This window comes from Giraffa tippelskirchi, chromosome 3 (assembly GCF_054371585.1).
Source record: "Giraffa tippelskirchi isolate mGirTip1 chromosome 3, T2T-mGirTip1v1.2.pri, whole genome shotgun sequence".
Classification (NCBI taxonomy): Eukaryota; Metazoa; Chordata; class Mammalia; order Artiodactyla; family Giraffidae; genus Giraffa; species Giraffa tippelskirchi.
The window spans coordinates 16,726,962-16,743,290 of record NC_137277.1 but is presented as its reverse complement, the minus strand read 5'-3'; the positions used below and the strand labels follow the sequence as shown (position 1 = coordinate 16,743,290).

The window sequence follows — 16,329 nt, the reverse complement described above, 5'->3', positions numbered from 1 at the left end:
CAGCTTGCCTGGTCGGTCCTTTAACTTCAGCTGATCTGATGGGGTGCGGTGTCTCGTTGTGGCTGTAATTTGCCTTCCCTGCTGACTGAGGGTGCCAGGCCTCTTCTTGGGCACTTGTTGGCTGCTGCAGAGCCTCTTTGATCAGGTGTCTATCGGATCTTCTGCCCATTTTTTTTTTTACTGGGTGCTTGTTTTTAACCTGCTGCTGGAGTTTGAGGTTTTCTTACATGTGTTGGACGAGTCCTCTGTGAGATGTGATTTGCACGTTTCCTCCCAGTCTGTAGCTTGTCTTCCACACTCCTAACAGTCTCTCTGTTAAGGACAAACATTTTACACTTTGATAAACTTGTTTGTATCCTTATTTTTTTATGAATTGTGTTTTTTGTGTCATCATTATCTAAGACATTTCTGCCTGACTCAAGGCTACACAACTGTCTCTTGGGTTTTCTCCTAGAAGTTTCGTAGTTTGAGTGTTCCACTCAGACCTTGGGACTGTGTGGGGTTGGTTTCTGTGTGATGCGATTACAGGTCCAGGTCTGTGTCCCGGTTTTGCCTGTGGACACCCCGGTGCTCCACGCGTGGGGAAGACTGACCTTCCCACTGCGTTGATTTTGCCTCATTCTTAGAAATGGTGGGTGTGCGGCCCAGCTTGGGACTCGTCTGTTCCTGGATGTACTTGCTTGTCCTCACACCAGGATCACACGGTTTCGATCCCTTGAGCTCTGCCACGATTATGTAATGAAGCGGTGCTAGCCCTCCAGGTCCGCGCTTTCTTCCCGTAGCTGTGTGGGCTTCCCTTCATCCGTGGTGTTTGCACATTAGCCTTAGAACTGGCTTGTCGTTTCCTGCATGTCCTGCCAGGAGTTTGGTTGGGGTTGAGCTGTTGGCCGTCCAGGGAGGGCCTGCGTGTCAGCACTGAGTTTCCCATGTGCGCAGGTCTGCCCTTCCGCTGTTCTGACACCTGGCGTCTCACACTTGCCTTCCCCGCAGGGTGTCTGTGCCACTGCTCAAGACGCTGGACCAGATGCTGGCCAACGGGTGCTTCGACATCTTTATCGCCCAGGAGAAGTGAGTGCTCCTTGTGTTCTGTGTTCAGTGCTGCCTCAGTGGTTCAGCCTCGGACTCACCTTTCAGAGAACCGTTGATCAGATCCAGAGATCTGGCCTCTGGGAGAGAGTTTCCTGGTTATGTTCAGGGTCAGCTTTTATACACACTCAGAGCCACCAAGAAGCATCAGCTGCTACCCTGGGCGCTGGGGGGGCTCCTACTGTCCGGACGGGAAACAGAGCAGGTGGGGCACGGCCCCCGGACGGTGGACTGGATGGTGAACGGGGATTGCAGAGGACCTGTGATGGTCACGGTGCTGCGACCTGGTCCAGGTGAAGAGCCCACCTCAGACAGAGCGGGGCCACTGGTAGGCCGGTGGGGTGGGCGCAGGGAGCGGATCTGTGAGGCCACTTTCCTCTCCGCTGGGTTCAGGGCTGCTCAGCTGCTGAGCACAGAGCATTGCAGCCGCTGCGCCGGCCTCCCCGTGTGCAGCTCTGGCATCTCGGGTTCATTTTCTCCCACTTCTGAGGTCTCTGCTCTTGGTCACTTGATCTCAGAGCTCCCCCTAGGCTGATGGTGACAGTCGGTGAGGGTCATATTTCTGGGGGTTCTTCCACAGCCAGGGCAGCATCCTTGTATTGAGCAGGGCTCAGGTGAATCCTTCGGGGCCTCTGGCCTGCAATGTGAAAAAGGGTGGCACCGGGTTCTGCCCAGGTCCCCTGTGTGTGCCGACCACATCCCCTCCACAGGCAGGAAGCTGGGCAGTTGCAGGCTCACCCCCTTTGCCTCTCAGGCCTCAGTGGTCCCTGTCCTGTGCAGTCTGCCGTCTTGTGAGTTTTGTTCACTTTCAGTTCTGCCAGGTGGGATTGGATCTGGTTGGTCCCTGTTGCTCCGTCTTTGCTGAGACTCTCAAGTGCTCTTTTAACATCGAAGGGTTTCTCCTCTAACTTGCTGGTGGTGTGTCCCAGCGTGTTTCTTACCCCTCCTGTCAGAGCAGTAGCCTGTGCGTGCACAGGCTGTGCCCACTGGTTGTGGGATGTGACCCTTGTGTATATTGCGTGGCTGTACTTGCTAAGTGTCCTGTTTCAGACCTTAACCTATTTTCCTGCTTTGAAAATTTTCAGAATGAAATGGTAGGAGAAAGCAGCACTCCCAAGTTGTCAGGCTCACCTCCTCCAGCTGGGGGGTTCGTGGCTGCTGGTGCTGGAGGGGAGCAGCCTGCTAGCAGATCACTGTGGGTGTGAGGGCACGAAGCAGCCGAGGAGGGCTGTGGGCTCCTGGGCTGGCCACTGGAAGGGCGCAGTGGTTCTCAGGAAGACTGGATGGATCAGGTGTGGACCTGAGAGGCCTGGAGGTCGAGTTGGAAGGCTCTCCTAGCAGGTCAGGATGCTGTAACAAATACCACAGCCTGGGTGGTTGAACACCAGAAACTCATTCCTCCCAGTGCTGAAGGTTGGATGTCCAAGTTCAGCAGAGGGACGTGGTCTTCCTGTGTCTTCAAGTGGCAGAGAGACCACCTAGAGACCACGTCTTCTCTTAGCGCACTGATCCCCTATGGGCTCCATCTCAGCCTCCCAAGGCCGCACCTCCTAATACCCTCATGTTCCAAATTAGAACTTCAACATGGTGGACATGTACATTCGGTTCAAGCAGAAATGTTTGGTTTTCGGTGCTTATAGATCTCGTCCAGAGGAGACGGATCATCAAGGCTGGAACTCAGTAGAAAGTCCTCAATAAATGGGTGGTATGTGATCTCATGAGGTCACCGGGGGGCAGTTGTAGACAAGTGGCCAGGGTAGGAATGTAGATGAGCAGGGCCTTGGCAGAGCCTTGGGGGTGCCCCACTGTTAGGGAGATGGGGAGCAGATACACCAGGAAGAAGGCAAGTTGGGGAGCAGCCACGTAGGCTGAGGACAGGAGGGACCTCAGCATCCAGAACTGGCCTGGGGTCGCAGTCGTGGTCACCATGCCCCATGTTCTCCTAGGTCAGGCATAACTGGGGGGAGACACCTCTGGTCTCTCCTGGACCCTCCAAGAACCTGGACCCAGGAGTCCGTGGGACCCGGTCACGGTGCGGTCGTCCTCCTTTGAGCCTGGGTTGAGGCTGGTGCTGCCATGGCACACGTTGGCTGGGCTTGCAGTGGGGTTGGGGTTCTGGGTGTTCCTTTTACTTCGAGGCCCCACCAGGGCTTGGCCTGCCCTCCTGTTGTGGGGCCATGAGGACAGGGAGGTGCCGTGGGGAAGGTGGTTTGTTGAGTGCACAGGACAGCAGGTCTCTGCCTCCTGCTGCACTTGGAAAGGAGCCAGCTGTGTGCCTCCGGGTGCATCCCCAGGGGTGAGTTGTCTTGGGGGGCTGCCATCGGCAGATGCTCCCCGGAAGCCCACCTCCAGGTCCTGTGCTTTCCTTTCAGTCACCCCTTCTGTGTGAAGCTGCTTGCGCTTTGTAAGGAAGAGATCAAGAAATCCAAAGACGTCCAGAAACTGCGGTCCAGCATTGCAGTGTGAGTTCCAAGGAACTTATTAAGGAGGGAAGGGGAGAGGCCAGCCCAGCAGCTGAGAGCACAGGGTTGGGGATGTTAGTTCTGATGTTCCCGTATTCCTGGAGGAGCAGGGGGGCCCTGCCACACACTGTCCACCCTTGGACCAGCCTCCTAGACAGGTCAGTGGGTATTGGGTCAGGGAGCCTTGTCATAGAACAAGACTCAATTACCTGACACTGGAGGTATAGATGCCCCCACCGACAGAAAGGGGATGCTAACCCTGGGCTGCCTTCCTGCAGGGAGACGGCCCTGAGGCCTGGAGGTCATCATAGGCAGTACCTGGGTCCCCTCCTGCCCCCGGGAAGTGAAGATGTGGGGCGTCCTGGGTCACTCACTGGAGTGTGGGGTCCCTGCAGGTTCTGTGGGCTGGTGCAGTTCCCTGGAGACGTGAGGAGGAAGGTCCTCCTGCAGCTCTTTCTCCTGCTCTGCCACCCCTTCCCCGTGGTGAGTGTCTGAGCCCCAGGTCCCATCCGTGGACACCAGGGCCCAGTGTCCGGGCCCAGTGTCCCGGCCCCGACATCAGTGCGAGGGGCTGATGCTTCCTGGTGTTGGCGTGAGCGGACCTCAGTGGAGGGTGGGCCTCGTCACGGTGGGCGGGGCGTCCTGTGCCTGGTGGATGCAGCAGCTGCCGTGTGATGGTTGAGCTTGGCCCCTGAGGGCGGGTCCTGATGTTCCCCCGGAGCCCCAGGCAATGGGCCCAGGTGCCAGGGAAACGCCCACACTCAGGGGGACCCCTGCCCCCTGGGATCCTGGCTACAGGTGCGCCTGGGTACCCCGCCGAGAGTGGGTATTCAGCCTATGAGTGTCCTGTGGGCTCTTGTTTGGGGGATCCTGGAAGGCCCAAGCTGAGTGGCTTTACCCCCACCTGGGGCAACACCTACCCCACAACCCCCACCCCAGAGTCAGGTTCCTAGGAAGTCTTTGGCAGAAGAGATACCCAAATGTGACATTTTCCTAGTGGGGTCACTAGATGCCCCTTTCCCCATGATCAGAAATGCAGGTTCTCAGGCCCTGACCTGCTGGCCAGAACCCCTGGGGTGGGCCTGGGGGTTCTGAGAGTACCTGTTCCGTGAAATAAGTCCCCACCAGGCACAGCTAGACAAGAAGATGGGTGAGAGGACGGCTCTGATAAGGGGCAGGGTTTAACGAAGCATTTCAGTGAGGACATGTCGGAAGCTGTGCAGCCTCCTCCTGATAAGGGACGAGGGGAATGGGGTGGCCATGGTGGTTGTGGCCACGGATCTTGCGTGGGGTCCGAGGTCAGCTCCTCTTAGCTGTCTGCCCAGCCAGCCTTCCCTGGATTCCCGGGACTCTGGGCCCTCAGGAGCTGCCTGGCCCCTGTCCCTGCTCCCAGGCAGGGTCCCGTCAGCTCTGCTCTCGGTCTCGCCAGATCCGGAAGAACACGGCCAGCCAGGTGTATGAGATGGTGCTGACCTACGACGTGGTGCCCGCCGCCGTCCTGGACGAAGTCATGGCTGTGCTCAGCAGCACGGCCTGGTGAGTGTGGGCCCAGCCTTCTCCCAGGAGCGTGGCGGGTGCAGCACCTCAGCGAGTGGGACCCCCGGAGCGTGTGCTTGGTCTCCCCTGACAGCCTCCGGAGGTTAGAAGAAAGACCATTTCCCACCCTCGGCTCACTCTGGGTTACGAGGCGACAGTGGTGTGTGTGGCCGACCCCCCTCACCCACGTGTCTGTGTTTCTATAGCGCAGGATCACTTGGCGCCTCCTGGGGTGTTTAGCTTGGAAGATCTTCAAAGAGAATTATTTCCCCAAATACCATTTTTTTAAAGTGAAAAGTTGGGTTGTTCTGAGCACTGATTGTTTAGAGGCTAACTTCTTATTTCTCTGTGGCCACTTTTCCACTGATCATGTCGTGGCTCTGGGCGCCCTTTCTGCAGTTTATTGGGGTTGAAATCACTTGAGAACGGCAGCTCCTGCCCCCTGAACTGGGGCGTCAGAAATGCAAGGAAGTGTGGCGTGGCAGGCAGTGTCTCCCTCCGTGGGGACGCACCACGTGTGTTAGCTGTGGCCCCAAGGAGAGGAGGAGCCCCCAGGCTCCGACTCCCTTCAGAGGAGGGCCATCCACTGGCCTTTGCTCACTAAAAGGCCACACGTGGACGTGTTCCGAAATGGAACAGACTGGGGGAACCGGAAGAATATCTCCCTCCCACCCCAGGTACTCACTCCCCTCCTAGGCACCCAGGGTCACCTCTTGTTCCAAGTCAGGGCTCCAGGTTTGTTTTAAGCACAGTTTCCCGCCATCTCTGTTGGCTCCTCGACTCTTGATGGGTTTGGATGACAGGTTTGAAAGAGGGGTGTTGAGTGGGGGAAGGAGGCACTGATGGAGAAGCAGGGAAGGGATGGCCCGTGAGCACAGGTCCAGCAGGCAGCACCGAAGGATGACAGACAGGTGATGCTTGTCCGTCCCAGGCACCGCACACATGCACACGCCCACATGTGTGTGTGCACACTTGCACATGCTCCTGGGTGACTGCTCTCCTCGTCCCCATTTTGGGCACAGAACCAAAGTTCAGAGGTTATTCAGGCAGCAGCCCGCTCAGGCACCAGCAGTGAGGGGCCTCCAGGACTGGGTTCCGTCCAGGTCAGTCCACTCTGCTTATAAGGGAAGGACATGCATAATGTCCTCACGTGGACCTCCCTCAAAACAGGGACGTTCCTGCAGGGCTGAGCCCTGCTCACTGAGACTGAGCGTTGATGCAGCTCCTGCCCTGCCTGATGGCCCAGCTCCCCTGAAGGACAGGACAGGGCCTCTGGTTTTAGGGCCTCTGAGGTTTCCTTGGGAGATGCTTGCCTCCAGGAGGAGGGCGTTCTCGTGAACACACTGCAGGCCCTGCGATGAAAATTCCAGAGCAGAAAGCATGGCCCCAGGAGACGGGACGCCTCTGCTCTGTGAGCCGCTGGACAGGACACCTTCGTCTGTGATGTTGTCAGTGATAACAGCACAGAGGCATGTCCTCCGTGCTTGAGAAGGACAGTGAAGGGAGGGTGACGTGAAGCTACCAGTGCCCGGTGGGCCCCAGGGTCCCCTGGAGCTCCCCACACCTGCCTGCCTCCTCTCAACAGTTCAGGGCAGAGGGGGTGCTTTCCCATAACTTAATTCCTTGGTAAAAAAATTCCAGAGGATTTAAAGATAACTTTTTTTTTCTGATTACAAAAGAAAAATATGCCCAGTTTTCTTTATGGTGTTACTAAATATAATTTTTATTCTTAATGAAAGTTGTAAGTAAACAGCTTTCAAAGTCAAATAAAACCCATCTGTGCGCTAGCCCCCATCTCCCTGCTCTCTCGGTGTTTCCTGGCTCTGGCCCCCGGGTGGGGCTCTTTGGGGGCCAAGGGCCCCTCGTGGGGCTGTTTGGGGGGGCTCGTCCTCTGGGGTTCCCTGAGAAAGCATTCAGGAGCAAGGCCTTGTGTGAGTGTAGGTGAGGCATCCTTTTTCCCTGATTTCTACCTCATCTCAGGGGCACTGGGGTTTCTGCACACTGGACAGGAAGATCTTGGCAGGTTTAACCGCGTGGACTGTCCCCATGGCTGACACAGCTCCCTGCCTTCTCCTCCCCAGGGACGCCGAGCTCCCGGTCGTGAGGACCCAGCGGAACCGCCTGTGTGACCTCCTGGGCGTGCCTAGACCTCAGCTGGTCCCCAAGGTATCACCTGCCCCTCAGGCCACCTGAGGGACCCGGGGTCCCTTCCTTGTGAGACCTCCAAACATGGCTCCATGAGCTCCTGAGTTCCAGGGTCTAGAACATTCCAGGCTGCACTGCCTGTCGCACATTCCATGTCGCTCCCTCTCAGGACCCCAGGAGGCAGCACCGCAGGGGTGTGGGATGGGGGCAGAGCCGAGGCCCACACTCTCCTCTCCCACCTGCCCCCCACCCACCGGATGAGCCCTGGGGCCGTCCTGAGCGGTGGGCGGTGTTCCTGCCGCTGCTCCCCGCCCCCCATGCTCTCTTCCGCCAGGCATGTCTCACGTGTCCTGTGGAGCGTCAGCACCCAGGACTGGCCCTCTGCTGAGCACCCCAGTCTCTCGCCCTCAGAGCAGCACAGCAGCCTTCCGCTGGGTCTGTTGCCCCCCAGACACCCATCCAACTCCAGGGCTTTGTCCCACCCCGGGCCAGCTGCTGTCCACCCGCCATGGTCGCTGTCCTCCATGGCGTGTGCACCTCGTAGCTGCGGTTTTCTGACATTGAGGGCTCCATGCTGCTCTTGCAGCTTGTGTGTCATTGGGAGACTTGAGAGTATTTTGTGTGTTCCTGGCAGAGAATCAGGGCTCTATTTCTTTTCAGTCTGTGGGTCCTGCAGGAGCTGAGATCCTGGGGAGGGGGCGTGCCCTCCTCCTGTCCCCATCAGCTGTGTCCCTCTGACCTTGGGCATGAACCCTGGCTCTGGAGAGGCTGTTGAGGAAGGATATATGTGCAGGAGAGCGTGGCGTCGAAGCTCTAGGTCTCCATGCACCCCAGTGTTTGCCCTGACCACCCCAGGCGTGCGCCTCAGGCGGCTGGGGCACTGGTTCCCGTTGCCGGTGGGCTCGCGGACGGAGGACTCAGGTGGGCAGTGCCGACAGCAGACTCCGGAGTGACCGGTGCTCCCCGGCAGCTCGCACTGAGGGCTGTGTGGCTGTCCACGATGGGCATTCCCTGGTTTCCCTGGTGATGGGAACGTGACCACTTTTTCTGAGGTCTGAGGTGTTTGGACATTGTCTTTCCTTGCGTGTCAGACTTTTTGTGTTCTCTCCAGGTTGCCCGTCGTGCTATACTTTTGTCTTCAGGGTCCTTTTTCTAGATGTGTCCTGCAAATGTCTCCTCCTCCAGGGATGACCTTCTCATCCTTAGACTTCAGGTGGTCCTGTTTGGGTATTTTGATCTCCTCTAGGGTTGACAATCCGGAGAAGGCAATGGCACCCCACTCCAGTACTCTTGCCTGGAAAATCCCATGGACGGAGGAGCCTGGTAGGCCACAGTCCATGGGGTCGCTAAGAGTCGGACATGACTGAGCGACTTCACTTTCACTTTTCCCTTTCATGCACTGGAGAAGGAAATGGCAACCCACTCCAGTGTTCTTTCTTGCCTGGAGAATCCCAGGGACAGCGGAGCCTGGTGGGCTGCTGTCTATGGGGTCACACAGAGTCGGACACGACTGAAGCGACTTAGCAGCAGCAGGGTGGACAGTCTTTTTCCTAAGAGCTTTAATGTATTACTTTCTACATTTGGATGTATGATCTGCTTAATCAGCTCCCTCCTGGCTGCGCAGTGGCGTCAGGCCACACCTGTGGCTTTGTTCTCAGATTGTCTGTCCTCTGAGTCTCTCTGTCCCTCCATGAGCCAGCCAGCCTACAGCCACAGACGCAGGTCTCAGTCCTCAAGATGCAGGGAGGGCCTGGGGTCTCACAGTGGGCCCTGGTGCCCAGTTATCTGTCTCACGGTTCTTGTTTCTTCAAGGTCGTCTCTCTTCCCAGCCCTTGGGTTCCTACCACATCTGCAGGATAGACTTGTTGGGAGTTTGGCCAAGGTTGCCTGCAGCCTGAAGGTCCATTAGGTGAGAGGTGACGTCTCTGCTCTGAGTTTCTTGACCGTGAACATGGTGTGGTGTGTCCATCCATGGACCCCTCAGTATTTTATGGTTTTTGGAGCAGAGATGTTGCTTGTCTTTTTGTAATTGTCCCACAGTTCTTGGATTTTTTTTCCCCCCATTTTTCTTTCTCTTAGCCTTTCAATTTGGGAAGTTTCTGTTGACTTGTCTTCAAGTTCACTGATTGTGTCCTTGGCCACGTCTGGCCTTAGGATGAGCCCACTGGAGGCATCTGTTTCATTCGCAGTGTTGGTGGCTTCTGGCTCTTCTGTCTCTGCTTATGTTACTGTCTGTCCCTGTGTGGCTTCCACTGTGTCCACTAGAGTCCTCGGTGTAGTAATCCCAGTTGTTTCAAGTTCCTGGTCTGATAGTTGCAGTATCTCGGCCATTTCTGAGTCTGGTTCTCACATTTGCACTGTCCCTTCAGACTGCTTTCTCTTGCCTTATTGTATTTTATACGTTTTTGTTGAAGGCCAGCCTTCTGGGGGAACAGGAGCAAAGTAACTGGAGTGTGAGCTGTTTGCTGCAGCAGCAGGTCTGGAGCAGAGTTGCTCCTGGTCCTTGTTCTTGTCCTCAGGGAAGCCACACGGGAGCGTGAGCTCCTTGGAGAGGGCGCCAGGGTTTCTCATCCTTGTGCCCGGTAACGCTCAGCCACCAGCCGTTTGTCAGTCACCATTTAAATTTGTCTTCTAGATTTTTCCGTTTCTCAGCTTTGGGGTGGGGGCTGAGAAAAGTGACTTTCAGTCTGTGTAGGTTTTTCTTAAATGCACTGCACAGGGCTCCCTAAATCTGCCTGACTGTACTTTGCTGCCGTTTGGTTGATTATTGAGAAAATCTCAATTTCTCTTTAGTTTTCTCAACTTCTGTGATGCATTTAAGCTGTGTTCCCTGTAGTTCAGCTGGTAAAGAATCCACCTGCAACGCGGGAGACCCTGGTTCGATTCCTGGGTCGTTAAGATGCCCTGGAGAAGGGATAGTCTACCCACTCCAGTATTCTTGCCTGGAGAATTCCGTGGACAGAGAAGCCTGGTGGGCTACACAGTCAACGGGGTTGCAAAGAGTCAGACACGACTGAGCCGCTTTCACTCACTACAGGTGCCTGTATGTTTTAAGTCTGTGATGCCTTCCTGGCGGATTGACCATCGGTGGAAATATTCTTGTGTATCTGTGATCATGCTTCGTGCCTTAAAGTTGTCTTGGTCTGATGTTGAGAGAGCCACAGCAGAGTTTTTGCTTAGTGTTTATGTAGTTTATCTCTTCATTATTTCACTTCCAATTTCTGTATGTTTTTATATTCGAGTTTCTTATAAACAGTAGATAGGTCTTACCTCTTTTTAATCCAGTTTAACCATTTTTGGTAACGTGTTTTCTCCACTTGCATTTAATATGTGATTTTGGATTTACTGGGTTAGATTGCCGATTTCTTTTCAATCCTGTTTCTTTCCTCCTGTCTTCATTTGCAGTGGTTAATGACAATTTTATCATTTCGCTTCCCCTTCTGCTAACTTCCTGCAGTTTTCCTGCTGTTCTGTTAGGGACTACCCATCAGGACGGCGTTCCTTCCTGATGTAATGCAGTCAGAACTGCGGCACCGGGCAGGGGGCTCAGGCCATGCGGCCCTCGCTTCCCAAGGCCTGGGTGGGTGCTTTCCATTCAGCCCCCTCTCCCTCCGTTGTCCTTCAGCTCACTGTGCTCTTAACTCATTTCTTCTCTTTGCGGCAGAGTTACTCCTGAGTTGAAGTCTCCCCACCCCCAAGCGTCCGGCCCTTGCCTGGCCCTTCTCTGGGGGCCCTGCAGGACCCCCCCTCAGGTGTGGGGCAGGGGCAGCACTGGTCGGTCCCCAGGTGACGCTGCTGGTGACAGGACGGCTGGCTGAGTGTTGACTCTGTCTCCTTGTGTGAGGGCCACACACCAGCTTCCTAGAGAAATGTGCTTTCAACGTTATTAGGCAAGTGTCACAAAGATGGGTGACGTGGGGACAGGACAGTCACCCCTCTGCACCCGCTCGCTGCCCAGAGGTGGTGTCGGCCAGAGGGCTCCCAGCACGTTCGGGGAAGCGGCACGATGCAGTTTCCTACAGGAAACGTGGCGCAGGGATGGCTGGGGAGACAGCAGTGACCGGCTGACCCTGTCCTGTGTCCTCCGCAGCCTGCCGTCCGCTGAGGCCGGTCCTGGAAGCTGAGCTCACGCCTGCCTGCCTGGCTGGGAGCAGAAGCCCGGGCACAGTTGACAGGGAAGACGTGGACGGTGGCCTGGCTGGTGCGCGCGAGGGACCCGGAGTCTGTTATCTGGAGGTGGCGTCTCTTCACATGCGCCCGAGTGCCGTGGCCTGTCGGTGCTTGTGTCCTCATCCCCAACCCACATTTAATAAAATTACCTGCCGAGCAGCTCCCCGTCTGTGTCTGCCATTGGTGCTGGTGGGGATGTCTGGTCGGGGAGCTGGAACCAGAGGGTCCTGTAGGGTCCCTCCCCACCCACCCCCCGTGCTGAGACCCATTGGGGGGGTGCCCCGGGCAGACAGGTTGCAGCCTCCCACGGCTGTCCTGTCACCACGTCCGCTGTGGCCTTGCTGGGCTCGGTCTTACCCGCTGACAAGCTCTAGGAGACTCATTTAATGTCAGATCACAGGGCAGAGAAAGCGCCATGCCTCGGGGTGGAGTGGGTGCCTTCTCCAGGTCCTTTTGCAGGGGGTGTTGAGGGGTCGGGGGGTAGCGTCTTCCCCACTCACCCTATTCAGCGTCCAGTGCACACGGCCATCGCGAGTCACCTACCTTCGTGTGGTTTTGTTCAGTCAGAGCTGACGGTTTTTTGAATGCTGCGAGAACCGATTTCATCCACACAGGGGACTTGTGACGGTAGCTCAAACACCGAACTGAAACAGGGTGTGGTTGGCAGCTTCACAGCTGTGCCAATGTGTGGCCTCCAGGAAGTGGAAGGACCGTATGGTCTGTACCTTTTTTCCATTTGTCCAGAGTGGGGTACACACTCGGAGTTTGTGAAGCAAAGACAGGCTTCTTCTACCCACATGGGCTGGCGCTCATGCAGGCCTGTCCAGAGACCAGTGCACGTAAAGGTCCCCCACCTGGGCACTTGTGTGGCCGGTCTCAGAGCCGGGGGGTTCGGGCCCTCCCGTTTGCTGCTTCCTGGGGTGAGGTCTGGACGGACAGGTGAGAACATGTGAGGCATAGCCGTCGGGCCATGGGCCAGGACGGTGCCGCTACACCTGGGCCACAGGACAGACTGCCTCTCGTGGGACGCGTGGAGGCCATGGTGGACTCAGCCCGCCTCGGCTGGACCTCACCTGGTGAGAACAAATAGGACCCTGTGGGTACAGCAGACCTCCCTGGTGCACAGCTGGTTTCCAGTCTTCACACTGTCGCCATCTGAGGTCGGGCGACTCGGCTGTGGGAGCTGTGTGTCGCAGATGGGCGCCCCTCCCAGTTGTGATGACAAAAACACCTTCAGGCAGATTCCTGAAAACAGTGACCGTGTAACAGAATAAGAGCTACCGTGTGGATTTTCAAAAGCACGTAGAATTTTGACAACAGTAGCAGCAGTATGAAAACAAACCCGCAATTTTAGAAGGTGTTAGAGCCCTGTGGCTAGAACACCAGTTCTCCTGCCTCTGACCGACACCTTTATATTTTGTGAAGGGTCTCCCGAGACCCTCTGCACACAGAGACCCCAGTGCTTTAATCACCGAGGCTGGGAATTCTGACCCAGACGTGGCTTCACAACGAGGCCACTCCTGATTGTTCAAGCCCCCTTGACCCTCCTCGGAGCCGGGAGTTACTGCCTCGTTCACATGAACTGTTAAGGCAGGGCCCCCATCCCTGGCACTCATCACTCACTCTGGCATCGATGACACTAATGACTCAACATGTCGATGATTTCTTCTTGGATCAAGGAGACAAGCCCAGTATCACCAGCATCACCTTCAGGGAAGAGCTACTGGGCTCCCGAGACCAAGAGACCAAATGGACAAATGGGCAGTGCCAGGCCATTTCTCAACACAGGACTGCTGTAGCTGCGGGCCCCCAGTGGCCAGGACATGGTCAGAACTGCCACCTTCCCCCATTCTGGTCACACCTCCAATTTAGGACCAACCAGAGAAAAAGGCGCTCCCCTGACCACTCACACCTGTGGCCCGTGCCAGGCACTGCAGGCCTCTCCCTCCCCCGCCCAGGTCTCTGCGGCACTCAGAGGGGCTGACTCCCCGCTGGACGAGCGTCAGTGCACAGCCTCTGTCCCCGGGGGTCCTCGTCCAGCCCCATGTCTCTAACGCAGGCTGCCCCCACACAGACGGAGCCGCGCGTCCACCCAGACATGGCCCAGACTCCACAGAGGCCAGAGCTGGGAGTGAGGCGGGCATTGGGGTTCGTGGCCATGGGGAGCCGGGAGTGACCAGTACAAGCTGCTGGTGCCACTGACGCGAGGGAGGCTGAGGAGGGCGTGGTGGGCAGCCAAGCCCTTGCCCCGAGCAGAGGAGCTGCTCTGGGTCTTGGTCTGTGTGGACACACGCGTGGACACATGTCAGAAATACATGCTGGGGTATAGACCACATGTAAAACATGCCTGGTAAAAACAATGACGCACCCTCTTGGTGAGTAGGGTTTGTGGGGCATCTGGGCACCACCCCCCACATGCATGTTCCCCATATGGGGGCCCCAGGGCCCTCCTTTCCTGCTGGCCCTCAGCCCTGGGCTGCAGCTGCTGGGGCCTCGTACGTACCTGAGAGCAGCTGCCGCGGGTCCGTCAGCTGAAGTGAAGGAAGTCCCGGCCCTCCTGCAGGTTCAGCGACCTCAGGTTGTCCTCAAATGCGCCCCCCGTGAGGTCCTGTGGGAGGAGAGACAGGTCAGCTCTTTCTAGCCTGCGCCGGGGATGCCAGGGTCTCCCTATGAACTCCTGTTTCACGGCTGAGAGGAGGGAGGGGCCCAAAGGGAATCCGCCGGCCACTGTGTCTCACTGGTCACTAGGGAGATGGGGGGCAGGGGGTCCTCTGAGGGGCCTCCACCCACCCTGGCCTTGGCCCCTGGCTGCAGGAGGTGGCTGACCCACCCCAGGGACTCAGGTGGGGCTCACACGGCCAGTCCTGTTCACTCATGCCTGGGTCCAGGGCAGACCCAGCTTCCCTGGTCCTGACTTGATCCTGGGGTCTCTCTGATGTCCCCCTGCCCCATCCCCCATGCCCTCTGCAGGGGCCACAGGTGGGAGGCAGCCCTGGGGACAGAGCCTGTGACTCCACAACCAGCTGCAGGCAGAGCCCCTCCTAACCCCCACTCCAGGCCTGTCCCCTTGGCTACGAGCTGTGGCTCTGCAGAAGGCAGGCTCCACCCACATCCTCCCTGGGACCTTGCTGGCATGGGACTCGGTGGTCCGAAACCCTTTGGCTGAGCCTGTGCACCGGGGCTGCCTCGTGGCCACCTCATGGACCCCAGCCCTCCCGTGTGGGCCACAGCAGGTTTGGGGAAATACCTGCAGGCTCCTGTCCTTCGTCCCAGCGCCACCTGCCAGGTCCCCTCCTGCCTCCATAACCAGCAGAGCGGGGCGTCTCCAGCAGGACGTGGGAGGGGTGACCTGACCACCACGTTCCTCCCGTTGGGTGTCACCTCTCCTGGGACCCCACACGGAGGCTCCCCCTTGTCCTTGGCCATTTCTGCAACTACTGCTATTACCTAAGTTTTACTAGAAGTATTTGAATGGAAACCATTCTACCTGCAAAACAACTGGAATTTCCACATTCTGTCCTCTACCTGCTGTCTGTTTTCATCCCCTGTTTTCTCCTCCCATTAATCTCTGAATTTTCAAAGGAAACACATGTGGGTTCAGGGCCAGCCCGGTCACAGACCTGAGTTTATAGAGGGGCCACTGGGCAGGCAGGCCCGTCCCTGACCTGGGGAGGGAACTGACTTCACAAAACCGTTCAAGTTAGATGCTTCCACGAGTGGACAGACCTCTTTAAAACAACAGAAAGGTCAGACATAAAACCAAGAAGGACGAGAGCCCAGAGGGTACAGGGGACTGACTTCTACAGGTCATGAAACACATAATCCCGTACACAAGCTGATCAGAAACGTCAGGGGAGGAGGTCCACACACCTGATGTGGGAAAGGTCTCAGCCTTGCCAATGATCAGACGGAAACAAACCCCACTGTCTAGTTGTGGGGCCTTGGAACCCCCCTGCCTCCAAGCGTGTCCCCTGGCCTGGCCGCTTCCTAGGCGTTGTCTAGCGAAGCAGAGGACATGGCCACCTCACAAGCCAAGGACAGCAGTCAGTACCCTCCACACAAAGGGTGCCCACGGCTGGATCCCGAAACGCCAGCGGGAGAACAGCTGGTCTCTAGCATGATGTGGAGGAGGCTGGACCCAGGGAACATAGCCGACTCCATCACACAAGCCAGGACCATGCACTCCGACTGGAAGGACTAGCTGAGAAAGTACGAACCACAGAACCGGGCAGTGCTGGGGGATGGCTTGTCATCTGTTAAATTGTGCGGCAGGTTCTGGAACAGATGCCGCAGTTTTCTTAAAGGGCAGGTGGTTCGTATTTACGCCTTTGTTGCCTCCGTTCTGGTAAAACTATATTTACAGATGCAGCTGACAGGCCACACTTTGGCCATTTCCTAAAGGTGTGAAGAGTTCACAATAAAGTTTATCAAAGAAAAATGTGAGAGTGTCTTCCCTGATGGTTCAGTGGCTAAGACTCCACACTCCCAATGTAGGTGTCCTGGGCTCGATCCTTGGTCAGGGAACTAGATCCCACGTGCCGCAACTAAGAGTCGCATGCCACAAGTAAGACCTGGCACAACCTTCAAGAGTGAATAGAAGAATGTGAGAAAAGTTCTAAAAAGAATAATAAAGGGAGACTAGCCTCACTCAGTGGTGAACGTTATAAAGCTACACTCAGTAATGATGCAAAGCAGACAGATCAGTAGAAAAAGGCCAGGACTCCAGAAGTAGCTCCAAATACACATTCATACCTAACACACAAAGATGGCATTTCCTGACAGGCAAAGACATGGACGTCTCACCAAACGATGCTGGGACAACTGAGGATCCTAATGGAAAAAGTCTTTATAACAAAATAAATTCCAGTTGTATCGAAGATGTAAGGAAAACACCGGAGTCTGAGGACCAGATTAGATAATGTTTTTATAA

At 56.4% G+C, this 16,329-nt stretch overlaps 2 protein-coding genes across 7 annotated transcripts in view; one reads left to right on the top strand and one right to left on the bottom strand.

Annotated features, from left to right (window-relative positions):
* The window catches only part of TBCD (tubulin folding cofactor D), a 142,975-nt gene extending 131,417 nt beyond the window's left edge, over positions 1-11,558 (top strand). For all 4 annotated transcript variants that reach the window (XM_081576861.1, XM_081576862.1, XM_081576859.1 and 1 more), the window contains exons 34-39: positions 991-1,068; positions 3,459-3,548; positions 3,944-4,031; positions 4,978-5,084; positions 7,166-7,250; positions 11,320-11,558. In XM_081576861.1, the coding sequence (XP_081432987.1) occupies positions 991-1,068; positions 3,459-3,548; positions 3,944-4,031; positions 4,978-5,084; positions 7,166-7,250; positions 11,320-11,334 (463 nt within the window). In that variant the 3' untranslated portion in view covers positions 11,335-11,558. The remainder of the gene's footprint in view (positions 1-990; positions 1,069-3,458; positions 3,549-3,943; positions 4,032-4,977; positions 5,085-7,165; positions 7,251-11,319) is intronic.
* Positions 9,293-16,329, bottom strand: part of QTGAL (queuosine-tRNA galactosyltransferase) — a 110,818-nt gene continuing 103,781 nt past the window's right edge. For 2 of the 3 annotated variants that reach the window (XM_081576865.1, XM_081576866.1), the window contains 2 exons: positions 13,903-14,007; positions 9,293-12,644 (listed from right to left, as the gene is read on the bottom strand). In XM_081576865.1, coding sequence (XP_081432991.1) covers positions 13,927-14,007 — 81 coding nt within the window. In that variant the 3' untranslated portion in view covers positions 9,293-12,644; positions 13,903-13,926. The remainder of the gene's footprint in view (positions 12,645-13,902; positions 14,008-16,329) is intronic. The other variant, XM_081576864.1, reaches the window with a different exon arrangement.